The 12,286-nt window shown below is 37.4% G+C and overlaps 1 protein-coding gene across 1 annotated transcript in view; it reads right to left on the bottom strand.

Annotated features, from left to right (window-relative positions):
* The window catches only part of lama2 (laminin, alpha 2), a 154,763-nt gene that overhangs the window by 43,309 nt on the left and 99,168 nt on the right, over positions 1-12,286 (bottom strand). The window contains exons 23-32 of the mRNA XM_008397932.2: positions 12,169-12,279; positions 10,219-10,362; positions 7,992-8,168; positions 6,967-7,152; positions 6,661-6,779; positions 6,365-6,482; positions 5,200-5,352; positions 1,884-2,008; positions 1,623-1,709; positions 1,231-1,286 (exon numbers count right to left, since the gene is read on the bottom strand). Coding sequence (XP_008396154.1) covers positions 1,231-1,286; positions 1,623-1,709; positions 1,884-2,008; positions 5,200-5,352; positions 6,365-6,482; positions 6,661-6,779; positions 6,967-7,152; positions 7,992-8,168; positions 10,219-10,362; positions 12,169-12,279 — 1,276 coding nt within the window. The remainder of the gene's footprint in view (positions 1-1,230; positions 1,287-1,622; positions 1,710-1,883; positions 2,009-5,199; positions 5,353-6,364; positions 6,483-6,660; positions 6,780-6,966; positions 7,153-7,991; positions 8,169-10,218; positions 10,363-12,168; positions 12,280-12,286) is intronic.

Raw genomic sequence — 12,286 nt, 5'->3', positions numbered from 1 at the left:
TCGTCAGAACCAGGACCTACGATTATGGTTTGGACACAAAGACGAGCAACATGGTGTCAGGGGGGCACTGCAGCTCTTCCACTTTGTGAGCACATGTTCAATGTCGAAACATGCAAAGACGTGAGCGAGCAATTTCCTTACCGACCYGACAGCAGCGATTTCACACYGGCCTCTGTCTTACAACCTTTTCCTCCATGTTCTCATTCACATGTGCACACTTACTTCCAGACAAGCTAATGGCACTAAATTGGCACTGCTATTATGTTCATATTAAGTTTAATTTAGCTCCAAACGACATTGAAATTATTTTCTAAATGACTTGAATCTGACTTCTGCTATGATCTCGTCTCCTATGGCAACTAGAGAAAAGGCCTCCGATTTGAATTTCATTGCCAAATACAGTAAAAATKACAACATCAGGTGACACGGCACATGTGTGAGGCACCAAAATGACAGGAGCAGCAGAAAATAAATGAAACGGACCAAGACTGAATGTAGGGTTCATGGAGTGTAGAACCTTGAGATGCAAATGGGGTTTATGTATAACTTCTGCAGTTAGAGGCTAATCTGTGTAATGGCTTTAATTTAAAATGCTATTTAAATGGGGTCAGCAGGTTCACACCAACCAGTCATGGGACAAAAAAAACGCTACATTACCAGCGCAAAATATATCACTTCAAAAGCCCAGCAAGACACACAAATGACCTTACATTCTACAGATAAGTTGTCTGAAAAAATATTTTTATGATCCATAAAATATCCCCTTTTAATTACAGGTTTTTCATCTCACAAATATAGCTTAATTGCATTCATTCATTAATTTTTCTAACATGTAAAAGAACAAAATCCTTTATGCCAAGRATTTAATCATATTGTGTAGGGACATGCTGACTGTTGGTGCTGCAGTTCYCCTTTATTYCTATGAATTTGTTTTAAAAGRGTTGCAATGCAATACATTAAATTTCAGTCACTTTGAAGTTTGTGGTTGTAACACAACTGACTGTCAAARGTTCAGTGAGCATTGCATCTTCTTTWGGTGGTACAAGAGAGAAACAACAACTCAAAAAACTCAAGTTAATATATTAGTCTTACAGATTATCCCAGACGGTCCACACACATGCCGATCCATGCACTGGTCACACAAAATTCCAGATGTCCCAACCCTGCAACGGCACTGGCCCGTGACAGGGTGACATGGTCCTGGTAGCGACCCCCACGAGGAACACTTACACTCCTCACAGCGACCACCTGGCATCCTTGGGTTACCGTGGTAACCAGTGGCACACCTAGAGGAAAAGGATGATCAAGCTTCGGTCAGCGAAAAGTTCTACCAATGGAGAATGTCATCAACCATTCCAAATAATTCCAGGATATATTTGAGAGATTCCTGCACAGCAGTGGGACGCAGCTGTTTTTCTAAATACGTTGGAGCTACTACTATTTCACGTCAAAATATTTGCTGTGCACTGTGCTAAGTTTTTTTTTTTTTTTTTTTTCCTTCAGACAAATCTGGAACTGAATGACAATCTAAAGTTATGTTTTGGAGCTCCACAACAGTATTATTTCATGAGTTTATCTTAATGCAAARATACACATACTACTTTTCTCTACACAAGTCTCACCTTTCACAGTATTTTCCCTCATATCCCTCAGCACAGGAGGTACAGCGGTGGTCGCTGAAACCTTCTGCCACACATGTAGGGCTGAAACTAGATTCAGAAAAAAGTAGTTACAAAATAATTCAAAGATAAAGAATCAACAGAATGCAGAATACAGATTAACATGTGCACAAAGGGAGTTACTGATGCATTCCACTTTAAAAATGGGATCATAAGCATGCATCGACGAAAAAAAAGAAGAAAAAAATCAACCCAAAATATTACTTATTCTCTGGATTGGAAAGGGGGCAGGCGCAACGTTTGCAGTCATCTGGAGAACCTCGRACCACACCGTAGAAACCCGGAGCGCAGCGYTCACAGTGATCGCCCTCCGTGTTGTCTTGACAGTTCTATCAACATAAATGCAGAAAATGTGTTTTTGTTTTGAAGACTCCATTTATTCCCCCTCCATCAGAATCCTCTCAAACTTGCAGGTCCTGAAATTTCCATCTTCCGCCCAGCATGAGTTTGGTATGTGTGGTAGGTTTTATAAGGAGGATGTTGATGCATTGAATGTAGCTACTAAAAAAAAAAAAAAGTTACAAAGTAAAAGTTTATTCTACCTGCATGAGAAAACTCAAGGCATTCATGAAGAAGAAATAAATTGTTTTTACTAGATTGCTTAAAAGAAATCAAAAACAAAATTGGTACAAGTGCACTCAGATGTCTTGAGAAAAGTTTTTAATGCTTTAAAAATAAATATCTATAGCTCTAAAAGTGTGGATAATCTTATACTTTCAGCCCCCTTTTTAGGTACACCTGTCCAATAGCTCAATATAAATAGTAAATGAAACAATGACAAGGCTGGAGCTTGATGAGTTGGACATCCAGTGATGCATTAGAGATCACTAGAAGTTCAAACCGAGCATCAGAATGGTTCAGATTTAAAAAGCTAAATGTTGGAGGCACAAAACAGGCTGGTCCAAGTACTTCAGAAACTGCTGATTTCCTAGGATTTTCACCAGCACATCAGGTTTACAGAGAATGAAAGAAAGAGAAAATATACAATAAATGTCAGTGAGGTGAATAAAAAAACCTGTTAAAGAATAATGGACAGATTAGTTAAGCAAGACAAAAAAGCCACAAAAAAAAATCACTTGTTACAATTAAAGTAAGCAAAAAGATCATCTCTGAATGCACAACATGTCAGATATTCCAACAATCAAATAGTCTTCAGAAGCAAAAGGCCTCATTGGGTGTAGTGTTTGTCTTCAATGAACAGAAAACTGAGACTACAACCTGCGAAAGCTCATCATGTTAGGCAAATCTGCTGCATCTGCATGATATCAAATCAATAAGGAGAAACATTTCTGCAGAATGTCTTACACAGAAACGAATGAAGAATTGAGGGAGTTCTGAAGACTGGTGCTAGCAAGAAGAACATAAAAACTAGTCAGTGACTACTTAAGATGGTTAGCCTGGTTCCACTGGCTGATCTGTGGCAAAACCAGGAGAAATAACAAGTAGTAACAGAAACTTATTATGTCAGTTTTACATCAAAACTTCTCAAACTGGTGTGCTTGGCTTTAGAGTGAGCCATGTAGAGGTTTGTACTGAAATATTTTGCAACATTGTGGCAGAAAGGTGATTTCAATTCCATTCAAATCGTCTCTAAAACTACTCAGACTTCTCTCATTATAAAGAGAGAGAGAGAGAGAGAAGAAAACCAGGACAGGCTGAGCAGTTACATACAGATTCACACATCTAAAAGATAACTGGGAAGTACCCAGTGTGATTCCAGCTGCCATTAAAGTGCAGAGTATCTCCACGGTGGCGGCAGGGAAATGATTGCCCCTTTCTCTTCACCATGCTCATTTTCTGGGCTTTTCTTGGCTTTTTCACAGCTCAACTTTTATCTAGTCGGGGCGGTTTCAGATAAGAGATGCATTTGTCCACATGGTAATGATGCCAAGGCACACCTCTGCATGATGAGGTGCGGTAAAGTAAGACTGTGTGCCGAGCAATCAAGTCGCTGTTACCGCACAGGTGCAATCTTACACACTGGAGTTTAACGTCCTTCTTCAAAAGCAGACAGGAATAGAATACAATTTTTATAACCCGTTACTGCACAGACAGCCACAACATCAAAATAATATGCAAATAATTTTTTATTTACAGCTCATTTTTAACTTCACTTATAAGCATACAAAATATCATCTTCCATTACCTTTATAGAAACTATGCAAAATCTAGAAGTACAATCATTTTCCAGCCTATGTGCACAATAAACATAGAAACAAACAATGGTCAGCAATGTAACCGACAAAAATCCCCCACCACACATACACAACTGAAACAAAACTATTGTACATTTTCTCCCTACTGTTCATATCCCAAAGGTCCCATCTAATGTGTTGCACTTGTTTGTTTAAAATGGGAACTTTAGTTGRTACAACAGAAAGTTTTTTTCTTAACGAGGCAAGTCATTTCCATTACCTTCCTCAATTTCTCGTTACTGCTAATTACCACAGAAACAAACTCGTTTAGCGTTTTCAATTTAGCCTGCTCGGTTAGAAAATGCTAATGACGCCGTTATGGAAAACGAGGTAGAAATGGGCAAGGAAAAAAAATGGCTGGGAGGCAAAGTGAGACCGAAATTAAACAGGAGGGAGGGAAGACGCAGAAAGAGAGAAACAAATTGTTACATGTGGAGAAATTAGGTGCGAGTGAAACAGAATGAGACACAAGGTAAAGTGGGTTTGTGAGTAGGAAAAAGGACATACAAGTAGATGATAGAGAGAAAAGGGKGAATGAATACACAAAAGGTAAGAGGTGGAACCTTTAAAGGCAAATGTTTGAAACATTTAAAGAGTCAAAAGCAAAATTAAACAAATGGGAAAGTAGGCCAACCAAACACAATTGACGAGGCAGGAAAAAAAAGACATTAAAACGATGAAAGGGAGTCCAAGTGCTTCAAATGTGAATATTTTCAAGTGACCAGTAGAACCAATTGAACTTTTTTCATTAGTGAAGAAGAAATTTGCATTCTGGTTTTATAGACTAAAATTCAATTTTCAGTTTTGAATATAGGTTGAATAATGCAAGAGAATAATGCAGAATTTCTAAATTAGGCTGAAGATTAAATACTGTTTAGAAGGTATAAAAATATGTTTACAAAATATGTTGTTTCTGATATTCAAGGTCATTCTACCTCATTCCCCTCTGACCTCATATATTGCCCCACAAACTTCTGATCACTGGATATTTGATCTTTTTCTGCCCGTTCTCTGATGAACCCGAGAGGCGAGTGTGCTTGAACATCCCAGCATATCAGCAGTTCTACAATTTGATCTTACACACACTCATCCATCTTTTACTACAATGAACATATGTTAAAATAAATCAGATATATATGATAAAAAAAGCTGCACAAAATATGAGTTAGCCAGGTGGTAGTTAATTATTGCCAGGCTAATTACAGTACCTGACATCCCCCTTAATACACTTTCTCATTACGCTTGTTTCTCTGAAAACTACTCAACATATGGCTCTGTGATGGGCTCCAGCATCAGAGTGCTCACACATGTACATGCTCATTTACCTGGCATATGGATGTCTCAGGGTCACAAGTGGAGGAATGCCCACTGCACTGACACTGGACACAGCTGCCCATGCCGGCAGCTGTCGGCAGCCTGGACGCTGGAACAGAAACMGACGACCCGGCGCGGAGCCGATAGAAACCTGCAGCACACTCCTGCTCCGAGGTGGGGCAAAAGGAAAACATTTAGAAATACTTCATAAAAGCAGCTTTCATAATAAGACTGATATTAGAATACATCACTAAACAGATGCGTCCAGGGACTCCGGCAATAATCACACGCTTACKTCCCTAGGCAACAGTTGACTGCTTTCTTCTCTCACATACACACAATTAAGAGTTATACACCTCAGTAAGTTTTGGACAAAGACATACAGATCCGTGCATGTTCATACGCACATAGACTTGCAAGGTAACTCTCTGCTCCTCTCCCTCTCCTGTTCAGCAATAATTAATGGAGTCCATTTAAAGAGCCATCTGTTCCCTCTGCAAGCACTAAATGCCCGTTTAAAAATACTTTATTAGCAACGACGGCAGCTACAAATAGCACAGCCATCTGTCTGGCAAGCCTGCACGACCTGAGCATTTTAAATTTTAGCTGCAGTTTGGTTGTTGGTTTATATCTGGCTTTGTTTCAACACTATCTGTACCTTCAAAGTTACATAAACACAGATCACAAAGCATTTTAATCGCCAAGTAAGAGAATGTAATGGGGGAAAAAAAAGTTTTTGAATGTAATGGGGGAAAAAAAAGTTTTTGAATGTAATGGGGGAAAAAAAGTTTTTGAGATCAATATTAAAACCTAGTAAACATTTGGGGACTCTCCAAAGTTAAGCAGATGTTTGAAGTCTATATATTGGAATCTCTCTCCATAGACTCCCAATTAAATCAAATATGAAAACTTCTGAAAGTGGTTTAAAAWGAGCTTGAAGGAAATCATGCCTGAGCAAAAGAGTTACTCAGAAGATTAAACCCGTCGAGGTTGACTTATACCAAATGCAATGAAATATGTTGATTCAATCACTGAAATCTTCTCGTCACACTCTGACAGTTACAACAAAATAAGAAGATCCCATTTAGATWAGATAAGTCTGTTTCAAAAAATGACCAACAACTGATGACACAGGGTCCATAAAATACATGCTATTTGCCGTGAGTCTTTACATACCTCACAAGAAAGCCCAGAGTATCCAGTTGGACAGTCACATTTTTCTATCTGATGGGCTTTCTCGTTTTGCTCCGTCGGTGTTCCTTCCTCTGCGACTGTTAAGCTGATCTCTGAAATACTGAAAGGAAGAAGTCACGAAACAATGTTAGACATTAGGAATCTGATTTCCAGTTTTGTTTTTCATCATTGCCTACATATAAATTCCCAGAGGGTTGCAGTTTTATATTTGACAAAAGGTTAAATGTTATCTATAATTTTTATGCGTTTGTGTGTTTTTTTTTTGTTTTTTATTTTACCGGCTATGTCTCATCAGATTGCCATGTGAAGCCTTAATCAGGATGTAGTCCACATAGAACAAAACGTCCATGAAGTCCTCTCGACTCACAGACCGGCCATCTGCGTACTTCCATTCATGCTTCACACAGAGATAAAATGTGGGGAGAAATTCTTATCTCTCTGCAAGTCTTGAGGTGCAACAAGTACAGTTTGTATTATGACGTTTGATGAAAATAGACAGTACTTTTTGAAAGTCTTTATGGCGATACAAAATTGTATTCTTAAAAACATGAGACTCCAACAACACTTTGYTCTCCGTACCGTACCTCTGTCATGTCGATCTCGTGACGGGTGAGTTGACCGATCTGAAGTCCTGGGATGTGCCGTGTTATTATGATGTTGTGGTTTGGACCACCTTTAATAATGACCTGAGGCTCGTATGATGAAGGGCCGGTTTCGTCTCTGGCCTCGTAGTACAYGGCGTATTTCAGTTGTCCTCCGAAGGCTGTGATCTGAACAAGACAAAATATTTTTTCCCCTCAGCAGATCCACRAAAAATTTGTTGGAGAGAAACTTTTAAGCTTATTAACAACAGTTATCCATTTCCTCCCTCCCCCCAAAACAATCAGCTTCCTTCTACATTGGCAATATGTGATGAGGGAGATAAGCAAATTTGATCCACATTTTATGTTTCWCTACTGACTTGGTATTGTTGAAACTGGTTAGCAAGTTTTAATAGTTATAATAATACAGTGTTTTTCCTTCTGAGTATTATTTTCATAAACTGACCAAACTCATTATCCTCGTTATTAGTTTTTAACCCCCCTAAATGATCTTTTTCACATACTACAGTGAAGCTGCTTTAGCATCAGCAGTTCCCCATCTGCGTCATGTGACCAGCTGAATCATTAAGTCATAAAAAAACAAGTAAATACGCAACTATTAACCTACCATACACCACTCCATGTGAAAACATTGCCAGTAGGTGCAAGATGCAAATTTTTAAAGAGTGTGAAAAGAGAGAGAAATCTTTAAGAACTAARTGCTGTTGGGCAGAAACTCCAGTTATTACAAAACATCTGTTGTTGCTAATAAACTGTCAGTGGGATGCAATCACTGAATTTATTTTACTGCAGTTTTTCATTTTATTTTACTGCATTTGAGCAGTTCAAACATTCCCATGACACTAATATACTTAATGAAGAACTGGACTGCATCCTAAATAACTCAGGCATTTCAGAAAGAAAATCTTGATTGCAACGTACTTAACCATCATTATATATTGTCTGATTACCATCAGAGTTACCTAATGAATATTGCATATGGTACATTTCAAAGCACAAGCTCTTACCATAGAGCCTGTGAACTGCTCCGGCAGTTTCCAGTAGTACGGTTCAGACAGAGTTGTTGTGACCACTTCTGCGTGAGCCAGTATCTCTGGGTGCTGGAAGCTCACTCCTGCCCTCTTCTCCACAGTGTTGGATTTGTCCACCAGGGGGAGCACTGTCTGTTCTGGCCTCAGTGTCAACTGGAATACAAGAAAACCAGCAGATGCATAATTAACAATCCATGGACTTGAAGTCTTGGTATTTTACGTCTGTAGAGTGAAAATAAGGATTTTTGCTCACACACACTACCAACTCATTAATGAAATGAGACTTAATGAATCATCACAGTTCCATTTGAAAAACTAAATCTTTTGTTACACTCACAAGAAGAGAGTCACTTTTTCACCACTGGGATATTTCTTGGTAATAAAATGTTTATATTAAAACACATTATAATTAAAACTAATGATCATTAACTGTGGTTTACTGGAAAAACCAACGTACTTTTCAAATTTCACTCAGTGACGTTCTATTTGCGCCAGTGGTTAAAGTAAGGCAGAAGCATTTCTCTCTTGAGTATAATTTAAAACTCATTGTGCCAACTTTTCTCATGCGGTTTGATATACGACTTTCATTTGAGTTATTTGCATTTTGGAGAAATAATAAACAACCAGCCCTCCTTTTCTTCCAATCTTGCTTTTGAATTTTTATGKGTTGATATTTCAATATTGCTTGAATAACAGACTTTATTATTGACTGGGGGTTGTGGTTGAGTGGACCAATTTAAAAATAGATCCCTCTTGTTCATGTGAAAAGAAGAAGAAAAAAAGACCAAAACAGACTGTAAGTGGCTTTAGCTACAGTAAACTTCAGGACATATATTGTCTTGTAAAACTGACATTTAAGCTTTAATGGACGTTGTGTGGATTGTTGTTCCATCTATTTGAGTTTGGCTGATGTGTCATCTGTCATGGAGATGTGTTGCAGCACTGAAAAATGTATTATCAATTTTTTTCTTTTAAATTCATAATTGATCATGCAATGTGGGGGGAAAAATCACATCAGAGTATGTATAATTTGTATAATTAATAGTGAAATATGTGAGATTGAATTTAAAATAAAATGTATCCATGCAACTGTTAAATGGTTTTCTAAATGTTTTTTTTTATTATTAAAAAATGTATAACAACCTTTTGCTGCAATTAAAGTCCAGGGCATTTCTCCAACAGAGAAATTTGTKTTTGCCAAATTTGGACATAAACTTCAAATGTGGTTTTCTCACATTAAAATACTTTCACGTAAACCAACACATACCTGGATGTAGCTACATTAATGACTTGTGAAGACATTTGGTTCCAGTAGATTTTGTTTAATGGGTATGAGTAAAAGAGGGTGAATATATCCATGTCACTGTTCAATTATGTATAAAATAAAACAATATTTTGTGAATTCAACCTTTTCAAACTATTTTACAATTAGCTTTGCTGATCAGGATTTCAGTGTTTTACTCCTTGATTATGTGGAAAATGTTTTGATATGCAAAACATTTTTGYTTTGCATATTTCTTTTCATTAARCKTCAGGTTATCCTGTGTCGTGCAAGTTTCAGTGTAAATGTGACCTTTGTGTGACGTGTGTGTGTACAAGGTCTTGGGGTGGGCACTTGCATTTCCCACTTCACTTAGTGTAATCTCACGATTCAGTGGTTCAGAGAAAATCTCCCTCTTCCCAATAAACTTCGCATKTTTATGCATTTCTCTGACCAGTTTTCCCTCCTTGAATCCTGCTCTTGTCAACTTTAAATGAACCCTRGTTGATTYAATAAAGGCTCCACATCCCAAAATTGTAAGCAGACAGTTTATAGCAGAAACTAATTATTTCTAAACATGCCTAGCTGGCATCAAATGTAAATATGTTACTGATATTTAAATTTGTCATATTCCTTTGTAATTTCACAAACTTAAATTATGACCAACAATTTTACTTCCTATCAGATAAAAATGATTTTAAGAACTGAACAACTTAGATTTCTCATGTATCCACAGACAAACTTAAGGTTGAGCATTTTCCAGAACCTGAATCCCTAAAAAAAATTAACATATTTTTCTCCCAARAATAGCACTGTGCATTTCTCATAACTGTAATTATGTCACTGGATTTTTTTTTTTGTGGTAATTTTCAAAAGGAAAATTGTCCAATGATGTCTAAAGTATTGTTTAGTTCTGCTAATTTTAAAAGTCCCGTTACTCACCCACATCCTTATAAGTCCTTGTGCCTCCATGCATGAGTGAGTCAGTCCGTAGCAGTAGCACTTGCTGCAGCCAAGTGGATTTTTCACAGATAAGCCAAACATATCTGTTTTACAGCGATCACAGTTGTGCCCWTCCACATTTTGCTGAATTAAGAGAGAAAAGGAAGCAAATTAAAACATTTTTATAAATACTTTTGAGAACCTTCTTTGTAATTTGCCTTTTAAAACAGAMAYTTTTATTTCAAGTTTAGTCATCTGTTGATTTTTCCAGTACCTGTACAGTTGAAAAAAWATATATTACTTGCATATAAAAGAATCTATAACCTTTTTAGTTACAGAGTGAATAAAAGAAAACAGGTAAAAGTCAATGTTTTGAGGTGGCTACCACAAAACCCTGATATCAGTCCCATAGAAAATTTGCAGCCAGAGATAATAATTTGTTGTTTGACAAGTCATACCACCAAGCCACACAGTTTATAGGTAGTCTAACAAAACTATTAAAACGTCTACCGTATTTTCCGGACTATAGAGCGCACCTTACTATAACCCGCAACTACAATTTAAAAAGAAAAAAAAAATGGAAACGTGCATATATAAGCCGCACTGGGCTATAAGCCGCTGGCATCTGGCCGCTCTCAAGGACGCAGCAGAGACCTGGTTCGGCTCCAATGCAGAGACATGGATCCGTTCATGCTCTTTGTACTCCCTGATCAATAGCCTTCAACTTAAAAGCTGCATTATATGAGTCTGAATAAATRTATCCGTCGTTCCTACTGCTAGCATGTGCTTGTTCTACATGAAAATTAGCACTTTCTTCTTTGAGTTACAATTTTGACTTCCAGTGATTCACTTCATGCTAAAGAGCCCCCTGGTGGTTGAAGAAAAATCCACAGAAAAGCCGCACCGGGCAACAAGCCGCATGGTTCAATGCGAGGGGAAAAAATGACAGCTTATATTCCGAAAAATACGGTAATTTGAAGAAATATATATAAAAAAACAAACAAAAAAAAAAAACAACAATATGTGTTGATTTTGCTGCTAGTATTTAAAAGCCGTTATCCTGATTCTCTTAAAACAAAACAGTCATTGGCTTGACTTAAAATAGTGATGAGTATATAGGTTCTTACTGGTTTCAGTAACAACCTATTGCAGGATAGCTGCATATTTTTAGCATAAAATTTTGTTCATGTAGATTATGTTTTTTGCAAAAGAAATGGAAAAAAATATCCTTATATGGATGATCAAAACAGATTCAAATACGAGTAAAATATGTGATGAAACTCAAGTGCACTGCTTGGTTTCRTGATGAGGTTCAGACAGCCAACCAAGGTTAAAAAAAACTAACAGACTAACAAGAAGACAAGTGACAAATGAGTGACAAGTTGTCAAACTCGTGTTTCTTAAGAAAGATGATAAGACAAATTACCTGACATCTCATTAAAGGTTATGAATTTGGCGCGCATTAATAGAGAAAAAGGCAAACACAAAAAGCTAGCTTGTTTCTGTAAGGCATAATGTGATGCCTGGGATCAAAACTGTCATCTGTCTGAGAAATCTTTAGATAATCCACGCATGCCTTGATTTTATCCAAGATTGAAGCTTGTCACAGTAAGAAAGATGATTCATAAAATGCTCTGCATGTTTTATCCTTGTACATAGTTGGTGAATATCTACATATAGTCTGAGAATTAAGGTTTCAAGATGAGCAAGAGTAAATATTACCCAAAGGAAATGGGAAGAACAGTAACATCTTCTATCTATTGACAGGGACACTAATAATTTTAACGAAAGTGAAAAATCCATTAAACRTGATTGAGAAAACTCCCATACCCCATCTTCTATTTCTATAAATTGAAGCCAGGCAGAGTACAGCAGCATGACATCATTCGAGAAAAGCAACAGAATGATTACATGAGCTGACCAAAACAGGCATGAATTTATGAGCTTTACCTTGCAGTTACATTTTCCTGTTCGGTCTGCACAGCCACACACTCCTCTCTCCATGTCACAGGTCTGGCTGTCCGATCCTGCGACGCTGCACTCGCACTGGATGCACTGTGGGAAATAT

Source organism: Poecilia reticulata, linkage group LG21, assembly GCF_000633615.1.
Source record: "Poecilia reticulata strain Guanapo linkage group LG21, Guppy_female_1.0+MT, whole genome shotgun sequence".
Classification (NCBI taxonomy): domain Eukaryota; kingdom Metazoa; phylum Chordata; class Actinopteri; order Cyprinodontiformes; family Poeciliidae; genus Poecilia; species Poecilia reticulata.
The sequence above is the reverse complement of the archived record's forward strand: the minus strand, read 5'-3'. Positions and strand labels throughout refer to the sequence as shown.